At 38.0% G+C, this 15,324-nt stretch overlaps 1 protein-coding gene across 2 annotated transcripts in view; it reads right to left on the reverse strand.

Moving 5' to 3' along the window:
• Positions 1-15,324, reverse strand: part of ITGAV (integrin subunit alpha V) — a 104,832-nt gene that overhangs the window by 7,788 nt on the left and 81,720 nt on the right. For both annotated transcript variants that reach the window (XM_055571988.1, XM_055571987.1), the window contains exons 19-26: positions 11,440-11,507; positions 10,683-10,830; positions 10,062-10,154; positions 5,513-5,592; positions 5,054-5,134; positions 4,144-4,249; positions 3,412-3,570; positions 2,474-2,587 (exon numbers count right to left, since the gene is read on the reverse strand). In XM_055571988.1, the coding sequence (XP_055427963.1) occupies positions 2,474-2,587; positions 3,412-3,570; positions 4,144-4,249; positions 5,054-5,134; positions 5,513-5,592; positions 10,062-10,154; positions 10,683-10,830; positions 11,440-11,507 (849 nt within the window). The remainder of the gene's footprint in view (positions 1-2,473; positions 2,588-3,411; positions 3,571-4,143; positions 4,250-5,053; positions 5,135-5,512; positions 5,593-10,061; positions 10,155-10,682; positions 10,831-11,439; positions 11,508-15,324) is intronic.

Genomic DNA, 15,324 nt, shown 5'->3' on the forward strand with positions numbered 1-15,324 from the left:
CAAAAAGCGGAAACAACACAAACACTCATCAACTGATGAATGCATAAACAAAATGTGGTATTATCCACAGAATGGAATATTATCCAGCCACAAAACGACTGAAGTACTAATGCATGCTTCACGATGAACCTCAAAAACACTATGCTAAGTCAAAGAAGCCAAACACAAAAGGCCACATTTTATATGATTTCATTGATAGGATATGTTCAAAACAGATGAATCCTCAGAGCGAGCAAGCAGATAGTGGTCTCCAGAGACGGGTGGTAGGCGAGAAGGCAGTGGCTGCTTAGTGCATAGTGTTTCTTTTTGAAGTGATGAAAACGTTTTGGAGTTAGATAATGTACAGTGTTGTGAATATACTAGAGATTACTAAATCATGTATTTTAAAATGGGTAAAATGGCAAATTTTATGTAAATTTTATCTCAAATATTTTAAAAATGTGATTCTGTACGAGGCCAGAAAGAACAGGATCAAAAGTGGGATGAAGATAGAAGGTAACTTCGAATTCACATGGGTTGGTCAGGGAAGTCCAATCTGCCACTTAAGAACAGCAGAAGGAGATGGGGGAGTAAACCACAGAGAGAGTTGGGCAAAGAGCATTTTAGGAGGAGAGCAATTTTAAAAATTAGGAGGTAGAAACAGGCTTGGGGCTGTCTGTTCAATGAAAAGCAAGGTGACCAAAATGGGAAGAGCAGAGTAAGGAGAGGAAATGCAGGCAGCAAGGCAGAAGGACCCAGATCCTGTTTGCCTTGAAGGCTTTTTAGGCTCTGGTTTTCTCCTGAGTTAGATGGGAAGACACAGGAGTGACACAGTAGTAGTGTTCATTGCTCAGTCGTGCCTGACTCTTTGCAATCCCACAGACTGTAGCCCACCAGGCTCCTCTGTCCATGGCATTCTCCAGGCAAGAATACTGGAGTGGGCTGCCATTCCCCTCTCCAGGGGATCTTCCCCACCCAGGGATCGAATCTGGGTCTCCTGCATTGCAGGGAGATTTTTTTTACTGTCTGAGCTATAGGGAAGTCCTTGGGAGTGACATGACTTGACCAATTTTTAAAAAGAGTCACTATGGCTCCTATGTGGCAAATACACTGTCATGGGGATAAGGGCAGAAACATGGAGTCTAACTGGAGGTTTGGCAATAACAGTTCAAGTGCAAGAGGAAGGTGGCCTGTGTTAGATTGTGGCAGTGATACAGATGGCAACAAGGGGTCACTTTCTGTGTGTTGCGAAAATAGACAATGACAGAATTTGCTGATCTGTCAGATATGAAGTTTGAGAGAAAAAAAAAAAGAGTCAAGCACAACGCTCATGTTTTGGACAGAGAAACGAGCTGGTATTTACTAAAACATGGGACATCACAGAAAGATTAGCATTGGGAAAACTCAAGGGTATATTCTCAGCATTAAGTGTAAGATTCCTATTTAAGAAGAGTTCCAGTAGATAGCTGGATAATAAGAGTCTGGAGTTCAATGCAGAGGAGTGAGTTGGAAATATAAATCAAAGTCATCTACACAGAAACAGTACTTAATAGCCCTGAGAATGATTAAGGTCATCTCACATGGAACTGTGGGATATAACCTCTACAGTGACAGAAATCATCAGTGCAGATACACCTGCACTTCTCCACGTGGTAGCCACTAGCCACACGTGGCCAATGAATATCTGAAATGTGGCTGCTATTTACAAAACTGGACCACACAGATCTAATGAATGACTGGAAGTGGAGCAGCAAGAAATCTGAGCCCTGAAAATCCTCTCTGGAGCTTAAAAGCCTAGAAATAGAGAGTAAGCAGTCGAGAGTTGTGGTAGGAAGACAACCAAGAGAGTAGTGCTCTAGAAGTAAGATAGGAATGTTTCATTATGGAAGAAGTGCTTAATGTGCCCAAAAGTCACTGAGCAGTTAAACTGAAAGAGAGCTAAGAAGAACCATGGGATTCGGAGATATGAAGGTAACTGGTGATTGCGAGTGAACAGAAACACTATACCAGGTGCTCTGCTAGCTGTGGTTTGCAGATGTTAAATTTTAACATCTTTTAACACGTTAAATTTTTAGAACTGGAGTGACAAACCTCTCTATAATATTGTAGTCATTAGGCTGACTCAACAAAAGATGATCATAATGTTAATTATTCTCACATTTTTTGTTGAGGCCTTCTGGGTTTTTTCTACAGTACTGCACATAAGTTGCAAAGATTAGAATGAGACCAAGAAAGAGGTCAGTTAAAGGAGCGCAGTCAGAAAAATAAGTTAGAATATAAAACATTTTTATTAGCAATCTATAAAGATAGATCCTTTGAATAAAATGTGGTGTTAATCCAGTTAGGAAGAGGAAAGTAAGAGGAGTGAATGGTATTAAAATATATAGCTCTTTCCTGCACAGCTGTTGTTATTTTTGAAATGTTCTTTGGCATCAGTTCTATAATCACTTATTTTAAAAACATTTAAAGTGCTTGCTGTTGGAATGGCACTTACCAAAGTGTGAACATCTCCTTCATTGAGGGTGAGATCCCGCTTCGTGATGAGATGGTTCCGGTCGCCTTGCCCACCAATTGTATCATTCTTTTCACTTGTTTGTGAATTTGAGATCTAGGATTACATTAATAAACTGGTGGTAAATAACAATGGAAAATATTTTGCATAAAAATTTTGGCATAAACTGTTACACGTGATGAAAATACAGCCACTAAAAATTTGGTATGATAGAAAATTCACCACTTACTATATGGCTAACGCTAAGCACAGAAAATAAAGATGAGTCCTTAATATGTGGGGAAAAATTACCTCTGCCTAGCCATCATTTTCTCCCCTTGCATAGTGAGAGCAGAAATTGATAAAATATACAAAACAGTCTGAAATTTCACAGTGTACATCTGTGATGTGTGTCAAGAGTATACATTTCTTTGTTTTGTTTTCTTAACCCTCCTTTTTCCCAACTGCAACAGCTTCTTATCCAAAGATACATGCTAGGATAGAGAGGACTATATCTAAAAGTAAATAGAATTTCATAAAATGATATTTTCTAGGTCAAGTCAAAAAAGCCAGGAGTAAAAGGTTACATCTTACCCCAAAGACAAAAATTTGGACATCCAAACACCCTTGATATAATATCACATGTGGATAAAACCACTCTGTGATGAAACCAAAGTCAAACTGGATCACTTAAGAATATCTCCAGAGGCTCACTAAATACTACATAAATAAATGGTTCAGCAGAACATCATAGAATTCATCCTTACTCATCACACAAATAAACAATCTAATCCATAGCATACTGGTTATGAACTAAAATATTTTTGCAGAATGGATTTATTACTAAAACAACTGCTTTATTTTATGCATTTCTTTTATAGATTTAGAAAGAAAAGCAATAAAACATCAGCATAATAAACGGCTGCTATGAAGCATATTACCTTAATTCTCAAAGGGTTAATCTCCATATCTGAAGTGCAGTTCATTGGCCCATCAATATCATATTGAAGGATGTACAACAAGGTGTTATTGTTATATTTGTAAGGCCACTGAAGATGTAGCATTGCCTTGCTGAATGAACTCGGACCGTTGTTTCTCAGCTAATGAGGAAAAAAAAATGCAAATACTTTGGGCAAAAATCTATAATCTGTCCCCTACATCATCTTTAGGAATCCTGAAGCAACAGCCTTTGACTAACAGCAGAGTTTCCATAGTTACTCCAATATTACATCATGATCATTAGTATGCAAAAGAATCAAACTCAACATCTGCCTCCGAATAGGGCGGTATGTGTCAGGATAAAAATATAAACAAAAGAGGAAAACATGAAAAAGTTACTGATAAGTGGCATAGAAAATTTTCTTCCCACAGAATCAAAATTTTACTCATCGACCTATTCCTTTTACCCAAGTACAACTAATCGGTTTTAAACAACAGTTTGTATAAACAGCTTTCTTTTACCACTTGAAGTTACTTGTCTAATGGAAATGAGCTTAAGAATGGGGAAAAAATTCTAAGACATCTCTGGTACAAAATTAAACTATGCAGAGTTCACATGAAATTTACATAGATTTGTTTTCTTTTTGTTTTTTGGACTTGTTTTTTAAAAGTAGCCTATCTGTTCCTCCCTCTGTTGTCTCTCTACCAAGTATCAATTAAATCCAACTGCAAACCTCATAGATGTGCTGAACAACTGGCCCAACATCTTCTTCAGTCTCAGGGTTCTCTTTGTACTTCCAATTTGGAATCGGAAGAAAGATATGATCAGGACTTGAGACTCTAAACAATGACCAAAGAAAACCTACCATGAATATCAAAATGATACGGTCAGTTCATTTTCAAAAGTACCTAGTATCCAAATGAATAAAATCAGAATTTTTAAAAAAACACCAAAGACAAAAAAAATTATACTTGTACGTGTACATGCACAGAGGGACATACAAACTCGTCTTTACTGAATCCAGTGTAACAGATGAATTGGTAATAGGCAAACATTTCTGCATAAAAGTTCAATAAATTTATTTTATGCTGCTTTTGCCATTTCTGGTTTATTACCAGAGAATTAGCAAATAAATATTTGGGGCTTTGGAATACACCCAGAGCCTTCTTATTCCTACAGAAGCTATAGTTCTAGCTTCTGTAGGAATAAGAACATATACTATCCAAAAGAAGTTAGGGGGCCTAAGACTTGGACATGAGTTATGTGCTGTGCTTAATTGCTCAGTCGTGTCTGACCCACTGTAGCCTGCCAGGCTCCTCTGTCCATGAGGATTCTCCAAGCAAGAACACTAGAGTGGGTTGCCATGTCCTCCTCCAGGGGATCCTTCCCAACCCAGGGATTGAACCCAGGTCTCCCATATTGCAGACGGATTCTTTACCGTCTGAGCCACCAGGGAAGCCCTGGACATATCTATGCCTATGGCTGATTCATGTTGATATTCGGCAGAAAACCACAAAATTCTGTACAGTAATTATCCTTCAATTAAAAAATAAATAATTTTTTTAATATTAAAAAAAAGTAACTACTTTTTAAAGTAGTTTAAATCATGAGAATAAGATACTCAACTGGGTAATCATACTGACCCTCTTATCTCAACAGCAGCTAAAACAGCAAGGTCAACTTTGTAAGATACAACCGGGCTTACTTTATCAAAAAGATTGGAGCTGAAAAAGAAAAAAAATAAATTTAGGACTGAATTTATTGATGAGCATAATTATCATCAAAATCATACAGAGGCAAATGCAGTGAAACTAAAAGTGAACAAATGAAAAGCAATAAAGAAATGACAAACTACACAAAATAATTATTTTCATTAGCATTTAATTCTAAGAAGATGAGCTTTATTTAACTTTTATTTTTGTCTTAAAACTCAAAAATAATAAAATTATTCTTATCATGTAAATATTGGTCTTAAAATTTGATAACTAAGTACTAAAACTTTAGTCTATCCTATTTCACAATACTTAAGTATACTGCAAAATATATTTATAACAAACGCTATTTCCTCAAAAGTTATAGACAGAAAAAAGTTGTCTTCACACCTTTGAATTTGTAAATCAAATTTCACAGACGTATCCATCTCTGATTGCTGGTGCACACTGAAACGGAGACCAGCTAAGAGCTAAAGGAGGAAGAGAATGTTAATGTTAGTTAGAAACATGTCAAACAAGTGAAATTTCAAATCCAATGTCTAAAGAAAAAAGAATGGTCTAAAACAGGGTTTTTCTGAACTTAAAACTGAAAGTACTCTCGCAAAAATAACTAAGCCTGCTGCTGCTGCTGCTGTTCAGTCCCTTCAGTCATGTCCGACCCTCTGCGACCCCATGGACTGTAGAATGCCAGGGTCCTATGTCTGTGGAATTCTCCAGGCAAGAATACTGGAGTGAGTTGCCATGCCCTTCTCCATAGGATCTTCTTGACCCAGCAATCGAACCGCGTCTGTGGCTCCTGCATTACAGGCAGATTCTTGACCAGTGAGCCACCAGGGAAGCCCTAAGTCTGATCTTCTATTAAGATACTCAGACCAATCCATAATGGAGCCTGTTTAACAACAATGATTAATCATATCTCCTTATAATATTAACGTATTATCTCCTTATAATGTCAACTAATATTAACTGTCTGAAAAATGCAAGAAGAACCACTGATCCAATGAAAGTACAGTAGTTATATACAAGATTTTGTGACAGGAAGCTAATACCTGAACTTGTGTTAATAGAGCAGGAAGAAATAGACGGTTTACAAGACTCAGAGAGCCTGACTAAAAAGGAGAGAAGTAGGGCCAGAAGCAGAATTTCTCTACGCCACCTACAAGTCCATCAATAACAAACATCTTAACTTCTGCAGGCAGAAAATTGTTATTTTAAAGAAAACAACTGAGCTACAAAATTAGAGAAAGCAGGCTTCTTGGAAGTCATATAAAAGACATCTAAAAATGGCCCTTCTAGGGGACTCCATCAAACCACCTCTCACTTTACAAAGCCTGGAGCCGGCCGTAAGAATTAACCTGGAATTATCTTTCCTGAATACACAGGGAGTAAGAAAGTCAGAGAGAATGAGTGTATGAGAAAATAAAAGGCACGTTCACTTCTTAATAAAACACTGCATTAAATACAACTTTGAAATGTAACTTTGAGGACTCTATTCAAGCCGTCTTCCCCAAGAGACCATACATCTAGAAATAATTATGACTTTCAAGGGAAAAATATATTTAATGAAATATGGAATATTTATTTTTTATTGAAATATATTAATATTTGACACACAACACTGTGTAAAGTTAAGATATACAATATGTTGATTTCATACATTACATGATTACCATTGCAGCAATAACTGTAACTCTGTCACATCACAAAATTATAACTTCTTTATTTGTGGTTGGAAGAATTAAGATCTAATCTCTCACAAGTTTGACACCATACTCTTGTCTATAATCATTACACCACACATTAGATCTCTAGGACTTATTTACTAGTCATTGAAAGACTGTACCCTTAAAAACATCTAATAGGACACTGTCTGTAAGGGTAGATATGGAATTTGCAGTCCCATATTATCACAGATAATGCCAGGCTGGATGAAGCTCAGATTGGAATCAAGATCGCATCCAGTCCCATCACTTCATGGCAAACAGATGAGACAAAAATGGAAACAGTAATAGACTTTATTTCCTTGGGTGCCAAAATCAATTCAGACAATGACTGCAACCATGCAATTAAGACACTTGCTTCTTGGAAGAAAAGCTATGACAAACCTAGACAGCATATTAAATAACCAGAGACATCACTTTGCTGACAAAGGTCCCTATTGTCAAAGCCATAGTTTTTCCAGGAGTCATGTACGGATGCGAGAGTCGGGCCATGAAGGCGGCTGAGCACCTAAGAATTGCTACTTTTGAACTAGAGAAGTGCTAGAGAAGACTCGAGAGTCCCTTGGACAGCAAGGAAACCAAACCAGTCAATCCTAAAGGAAATCAGCCCTGAATATTCATTTGAAGGACTGATGCTAAAGCTGAAGCTCTAATACTTTGGCCACCTGATGTGAAGGGCAGACTCATTAGGAAACACTCTGATCCTGGGAAAGGCTCAAGGCAGGAGGGAAAGGGGACAATAGAGGACAAGATGGTTGGATGGCATCAGTGACTCAATGGACATGAGTCTGAGTAAACTCCAGGAGATAGTGAAGGACAGGGAAGCCCGGCATGCTGCAGTCCATGGGGTAGCAAAGAGTCAGATATGACTGAGCGACTGAATAACAATTATCACAGATCTTCTAAGAGAGTTCCAGAAAAACATCTATTTCTGCTTTATTGATTATGCCAAAGCCTTTGACTCTGTGGATCACAATAAACTGTAGAAAATTCTGAAAGAGATGGGAATATCAGACCACCTGACCTGCCTCTTGAGAAACCTATATGCAGGTCAGGAAGCAACAGTTAGAACTGGACATGGAACAACAGACTGGTTCCAAATAGGAAAAGGAGTACATCAAGGCTGTATATTGTCACCCTGCTTATTTAACTTATATGCAGAGTACATCACGAGAAATGCTGGGCTGGAGGAAGCACAGGCTGGAATCAGGATTGCTGGGAGAAATATCAATAACCTCAGATATGCAGATGACACCACCCTTATGGCAGAAAGTGAAGAGGAACTAAAAAGCCTCTTGATGAAAGTGAAAGAGGAGAGTGAAAAAGTTGGCTTAAAGCTCAACATTCAGAAAACTAAGATCACAACATCTGGTCCCATCACTTCATGGGAAATAGATGGGGAAACAGTGGAAACAGTGTCAGACTTTATTTTTGGGAGCTCCAAAATCACTACAGATGATGACTGCAGCCGTGAAATTAAAAGACGCTTACTCCTTGGAAGGAAAATTATGACCAACCTAGATAGCATATTAAAAAGCAGAGATATTACTTTGCCAACCGAGGTCCGTCTAGTCAAGGCTATGGTTTTTCCAGTGGTCATGTATGGATGTGAGAGTTGGACTGTGAAGAAAGCTGAATGCTGAAGAATTGATGCTTTTGAACTGTGGTGTTGGAGAAGACTCTTGAGAGTCCCTTGGACTGCAAGGAGATCCAACCAGTCCATCCTAAAGGAGATCAGTCCCGGGTGTTCTTTGGAAGGACTGATGCTGTAGCTGAAACTCCAGTACTTTGGCCACCTCATGTGAAGAGCTGACTCATTGAAAAAGACCCTGATGCTGGGAGGGATTGGGGGCAAGAGGAGAAGGGGACGACATAGGATGAGATGGCTGGATGGCATCACCGACTCGATGCACATGAGTTTGGGTGAACTCTGGGAGTTGGTGATGGATAAGGAGGCCTGGCGTGCTGCAATTCATCGGGTCACAAAGAGTCGGACATGACTGAGTGACTGAACTGAACTGATGTGTCATTATTAATAAATTAAATTTTATTGAAAAGGTAACAAGAAATATACTGCTGCTTTTTTCCCCCTTGATACTAACAATTCAAAAAGGTATATTTTGTCTCCTTTTTTAGAAGATTTGGGAAGCAATCCACTGAGTGCTTCTTCTCAAGCTTCTGGGCTACTTTCTCTACCACCTAAAGAGAAGTCTGATCCAACCAATGTGCAGTTTGATCCTAATGGGATGACCTTACAGGTTTCACATTAATAAAGTGTGACGTGAAAGTGTTAGTCATTCAGTCCTGTCTTGACTCTTTGCAACCCTATGGACTGTAGCTCACCAGGTTCCTCTGTCCATGGAATTCTGCAAGCAAGAATACTGGAGTTGGTAGCCATTCCCTTCTCCAGGGGATCTTCCCAGCCCAAGGATAGGACTTGGGCCTACTTGCACTGCAGGCAGATTCTTTCTAGTCTGAGCCACCAGGGGAGCCCCAGTTAATGAGATCACTCTAACTCACCTAAGAATAACAGTCTCAGTATTTGTCAGAGTAGCTTTGAGGGTGCATTAAAGCACCAGTTTAAAACATCAAAGTTACAATCTATCCTTAGTTTAAACCATGTTCTCATCCATTCACCAAACTGAAGGCAAAGAGCAGCTTACTGAATACAGGTAATAGCACAACTCACTACTTTGGTATCTTAATCAAAACTAAGCTCTAATAATCGTTACATTCTAAATCAAAACCAACTGAAATACTATTTTGAAGTTTTTATTAAAAAAAAAAAAAAGACAATTACTATGGGACTTCCCTGGTGGTCCAATGGTTGAGAATCTGCCTTGCAATGTAGGGGATACCAGTTCAATCCCAGGTCCCGGAAGATCCCATATGCTACAGAGCAGCTATAGACCTATGCACCGCAACTGCTGAGCCCATGCTCCAGAGCCCACGAGCCACAACTACTTCTCCCACGTGCTGCAGCTACTGGAGCCCAAGCTCCACGACAGGAGAAGCCACTGCAGGGAGAAGTCCGAGCACCACAGAAAGGAGTGGCCTCTGCTCACACCTGGAGAGGGCCCACGTGCAGCAACAGAGACCCACCATAATCAAAACATAAATTAAAAATAATCAAACAAATGACTGTGGACAAACCCACAGAAAAATATGCTAATCTCTATGAAAGAACAAAAGAGACCCATTTAATTAAAATATCTTACTTGAGTTCCAGCCTTCATTGGGTTTCCAAGGTCACAAACCACCTGGCGGGTTTGGTTTTCTGTCTTAAACGCACAGGAAAGTCTTGCTAAGGCCTTGGATAGATGAAGAAAGAGGATTGAAGGGAAAATAAATTAATCACTAAAAAAAAAAAGCAGAAGCCATACTAAAACTGTAAAGTTTCTAGACAATATGATACATTTGGATGTTTGGGTTTCTTGCTTTACAAAGCAAACAGATCTATTTGAATAATGAGGGATATGGGGGAACCAGAACTGTGTTCAGTTGCCATATATACATGCAGAAGTGTTTCAGAACGATCCCTAGAGGACTTAGACACATAACCATATTATTTCTGACAAATTATTTGATGGCCAGGCTTAGACCCTTTATCCATCTGACCTTGTGTCAGGCACTTAGCTAGCAATTTTTAAAAAGTCATATCAATGCATTATGCAAAGTACTAGGCTTGAAAAGAATTATGTAAGACAGGCACTCTATTGTCTAGCAATTTAGCCTTAGGTAGAACAGCTAAGCTGTAGTATAATAAATAGGGTAGCTGCTCATTAATGTTAATGTGAACCATGAGTGCATTTCGATTTTTAAAGAGGCAGCTTGCTTACTTCACTGTTACGGACAACCCCGATGAAATCAGCCTGCAGTGGGATGGAAACGATGAGCTCGGCTTCATAGGCACCTTCCCCCTGATTCTGAGCCTTAACAATCAAGGTCAGAGGGTTGTCGTCCCCAATATAGATCTTCTTTTGATCACTACAAGTTAATATAAATCTAGTCAATGAAGAAAGACTGCGCAGCAAGAGCATGACTGTTCAAAGCACTGACAGTGTTCAACGGCATCTCAGGATATTTTGAGACCACTGCACAGATCAACACTGAACTGGAAATAGCACGCTGGGTGCAAACTCAACGTTTCTCCCAATCAAAGAAAACACTGATGCCTTTCTCATATCACTATCACTCAAATCTATTATGGAAATAATTTTATATCCCTTTGTACTTATTAATTTCCTGATTTTTTCTAAAAGTTGAACTAATCCCCTGGTCATGATACTTACAATATTTGCTATAATTTAAACATTATATAAAATGGTAATACGTCCTTTAGTCAAGAGACAATCTTTAAGAGAATACAATGCTACTTTGTGACACTACTCCATACTGATGAAAAAAGATCTGTTAACCTAGGCAGCTGGTGAAACACACAGCCTATTTTTCTAAAGCTCAACATTCACTCCTTTACTGAAAATCATGCATTATCCTCCAATTTAACTAATTCTCATTGCTATTACTTTAATAGAAAAATGTGCTCTTTCATTTCAATTTCTTATTATACAGTCTATTATTTGGAGCAAAACTTACCTATCTACAGAAACCTCCAGTTTGGGTTTACAGACATTGTCTTCACCACAGTCAAGAAGAATATGAGCCTAGAAAAAAGTTTTTAATTTTTTTCTACATGAATAAATACCAATACAGGCCATACACAGTGTATATTAATATATAGATGGATGTATATATATATTATATACAACTTATATATACCTGAATGCAAAAGGGATCATGGCTGCCTGTTTTTAAACAGGTCAGTGTTAGCTAGTAAGAATGAAAAGGAAGGAAAAGATTCATAGGGTATAATACAATTAGTTGGAACCTTTTAGGTCTATCTCGAATTAAGCTGTTATGACTTTGGAATGAAGTGTAGAATAGAAAGTAATACTGAATTTAGAGTTTGGCTTTAATCTGCTACTGCTAAGTTGTGTGATCCTGGGCCAAAGAAGCGCCTTTACAGAATTTCTCATTACAGACTATGCCTCTGCAGAGCAGAGAATAAGGAGTAAAAGAATAAGGAGCTGTGGATGCATAGCAGCAATTCAGACAGACAGACTAAATGGAACAGAAACTGGATGAAAGGAGTTCCTCATTGGCATGGCCATCTGGAAAGAGATAAAGAAAAAGGACCCAGAAGCATTAAGTTAGCAGATCCAGGACAGATACAATAAGCAAAGACCTCAACACTTTCTCCCTCTAGATATGATCATATGATGTGTCAGCCAGAACACTGTGGAAAACCCAGCAGAAAGACATAGTGGAGGAAGCAGAAGAAGAAGTTGGGCAGGATGTGAAATAAGAAACATAAAAATTAATAAAAGAGGAAAGAAAAAAATGATTAAGCCATTCTTGGTTTGTCTATTGTTAACATCCAAAGGGCTTCAGGTCCTAAGGCAAACAGAAAAGAAAAAGATTTAAAGGGGAAAAATATTGACAGGCTTTCTTGAAAACAACAAAACTATGCTTTCAAGTTACAAGAATATATGGCTTTTCAGAATAAAATTATATGATAGAGATCTTAACTGACAACGTAACTGGGATGAAACCCAACAATACATGTTAACTAATTCACTGACCTATATGTAAACAGCTGCTATGTGCTTCAAGAAGTTGGGGGGAGGGGGGGAGGGCCAGGATCATTAGAAGAATTTTGAGGTAACTGCACAAGTCATATCAAAGACAATCAACTGCTAACTTAGTTCATGAACTAAGAGTGTATTTAATGATATGTGATATGGTGTGTATTAAAAGTCCCGGTTAGAATGATGAGTATCTGAAGTTTGAAATGAGAATTATTATGAAATATTAATAAACTACAATAAAGGGATATTTGACTAACTACCACTCTACACTGAAGAAAAAGGATTAGGCTGGCATTGGTGCAACTACAGCATTAAAATACACTATCAGGAAAGAATAGCTTCAGAAAAGGAAAAAGAGCACTATCTTCCATTCACAGAGAACTAAATCTCTACAGTTACATACTTAGTATCTTACACAGAGTAAGAACTTAATACACATTTGAATGAACAACCAGGAGGCGGTGGGGGGGTGGGGGGCTGCTGCTGCTAAGTCGCTTCAGTCATGTCCGACTCTGTGCGACCCCATAGACGGCAGCCCACCAGGCTCCCCCGTCCCTGGGATTCTCCAGGCAAGAACACTGGAGTGGGTTGCCATTTCCTTCTCCAATGCATGAAAGTGAAAAGTGAAAGTGAAGTCGCTCAGTCGTGTCCAACCCTTTGTGACCCCATGAACTGCAGCCTACCAGGCTCCTCTGTCCATGGAATTTTCCAGGCAAGAGTACAGGAGTGGGGTGCCATTGCCTTCTCCGGGGCGGGAGGGGCTGGGGGTGGTGGGTTAAAAAGCACTTTTTCTGCAGAAAGCACTAAATCTGTGACTCCAAAGGATAAGGGTACAGAAAGGAAAACTCAAGAGCTGCTTTGTCCAATAGAGAAGCCACAACAAGCTACACGTGGCTTTTGAGCACTTGAAATGTACCTAGTATGATGGAGGTAGGGGGGCGGGGGGGGGGTGTTTGAGTTTTACATTTCATTTAATATTAATTAATTTAAATTTAAAAACTGATACTTGATTCTGCGACTGGAAAACTTCTAGTATAACTTTTAGAATAACTTGGCTATGTGACTCTACTTTTCAGTTGCAAATCCTATGACTTCTATATGCAGAAAAAATATTTCTGACGAAGCTTTAGCATCTGAATTGAGATGTGCTACAGTATAATACACTCTGGATTTTGAAGACAGTAAAAAACAATATAAAGAATTTCATGGAAAAAAGTGACTATTTGGAAATATGGTTTTTAAAGATGTAATTAAGTTAAAATGACATTGTTAGGGTGGGCCCTAATCCAATATGGTGGTGGTGGTGGTGAAGTCGCTCAGTCGTGTCCAACTCTTGCAGCCGCGTGGACTGTGACCTGCCAGGCTCCTCTGTCCATGGGATTCTCCAGGCAACAATACTGGAGTAGGCTGCCATTTCCTTCTCTAGGGGATCTTCCTAATCCAGGATTGAACCTGGGTCTCCTGCGTTGCAAGCAGATTCTTTACCGACTGAGCTATGAGGTAAGCCCTAATCCAATATGACCTGTGCTTTATAAGGAGATTAGAACACAGACACAGAGGGGAGACCACATAGAGACACAGGGAGAAAGTGACCACTACAAGCCAGCGGGAAAAGCTTCAGAGGAAACCAATACTGCCCACACTTTGATCTCCGACTTTAAGCCTCCAGAATTGTGAGAAAATAAATTTCTATTATTTCACCACCCATTCTGTGGCACTTTGTAATAGCAGTCCTAGCAAACTAATACAGATATAGTATTAAAATTACAGTCACCAGTTTTCTATTTTTTTTAATGTTACTGATCAGTAAATTTAAATTACGAATGTGTCTCACAGTATATTTCTATTAGAAAGCAGTACTTTAAAGAGTGTACAGTAAAAAAAAGTGAGTAATATGACCAGGGAAATAAAGGGCATTTTAGAGAGAAGTAAATAAGCATGTTGGGGTAGGTAATTAACACAGAAATGAGAGTTCATAATAAAACTAAGAATACAGAAAGAAAGATGCCTGAGAATAGGTAATGTCCTTGTTGAAACAAAAGTAGAACACAGAGGAAACAAAGATTCAAATAATGAAGAAGTGGAGGTGGAGAAAGGGAAGAAAGTCAAATATTAAAGTTATTATTTCCCTCAAATCAGATTCCAAAGTTAGCCAGTTTGATAAGCTGCCTTTAAATTATATTGGTATTAAAGAGATTGGTGATCCCAGTAAACTAATGTTAACACTAATAAATGGTTTCCAAAAAATTCCACAATTATAAACAGAAAATAATTATAACCCATATATCAAAATGCATAATGTAAAAGTAACAATTAACTTTTTTTAAAACTGTAAAACTGAACAACAGACTATAAGAGGCTCATATGTTCATTATTAAATTAATCAAAGTAACACTGTGCATCCCCTAAAAATATAAATTGTAAAAAATACGAACTAAGAACAATGTTTGTAAGTTCTATACTAGTGGGTAGTGGAAAGCAGCATCTATACTATTTATATGCAAAATAAATATAAGATAGCTATATAAAATAAATTATAAAATTAAAACTATAACATATAGCAAACATATATAAAATATATTCCTTATAAAATTCTGTGTTGCTGTATTTGATTTTATCAAAAGAATGATTTATATACTATATATGCATATGTGTGTATATACACTAGTTTTTAAAATATAAATCAAAGATAACATAAACTTGTTTAGCAAAATACTAAAATACTATGTATTACTTGGCATCTTGTTGGTTTCCTTGAATTACTTTATTGTTTTATGTATTCAAAATGCGACCTTGTCGTCCTCTGCATATAAGCTGAGTGGCTTTGAATGTC

The sequence above is a fragment of the Bubalus kerabau genome, chromosome 3, assembly GCF_029407905.1.
Source record: "Bubalus kerabau isolate K-KA32 ecotype Philippines breed swamp buffalo chromosome 3, PCC_UOA_SB_1v2, whole genome shotgun sequence".
Classification (NCBI taxonomy): Eukaryota; Metazoa; Chordata; class Mammalia; order Artiodactyla; family Bovidae; genus Bubalus; species Bubalus kerabau.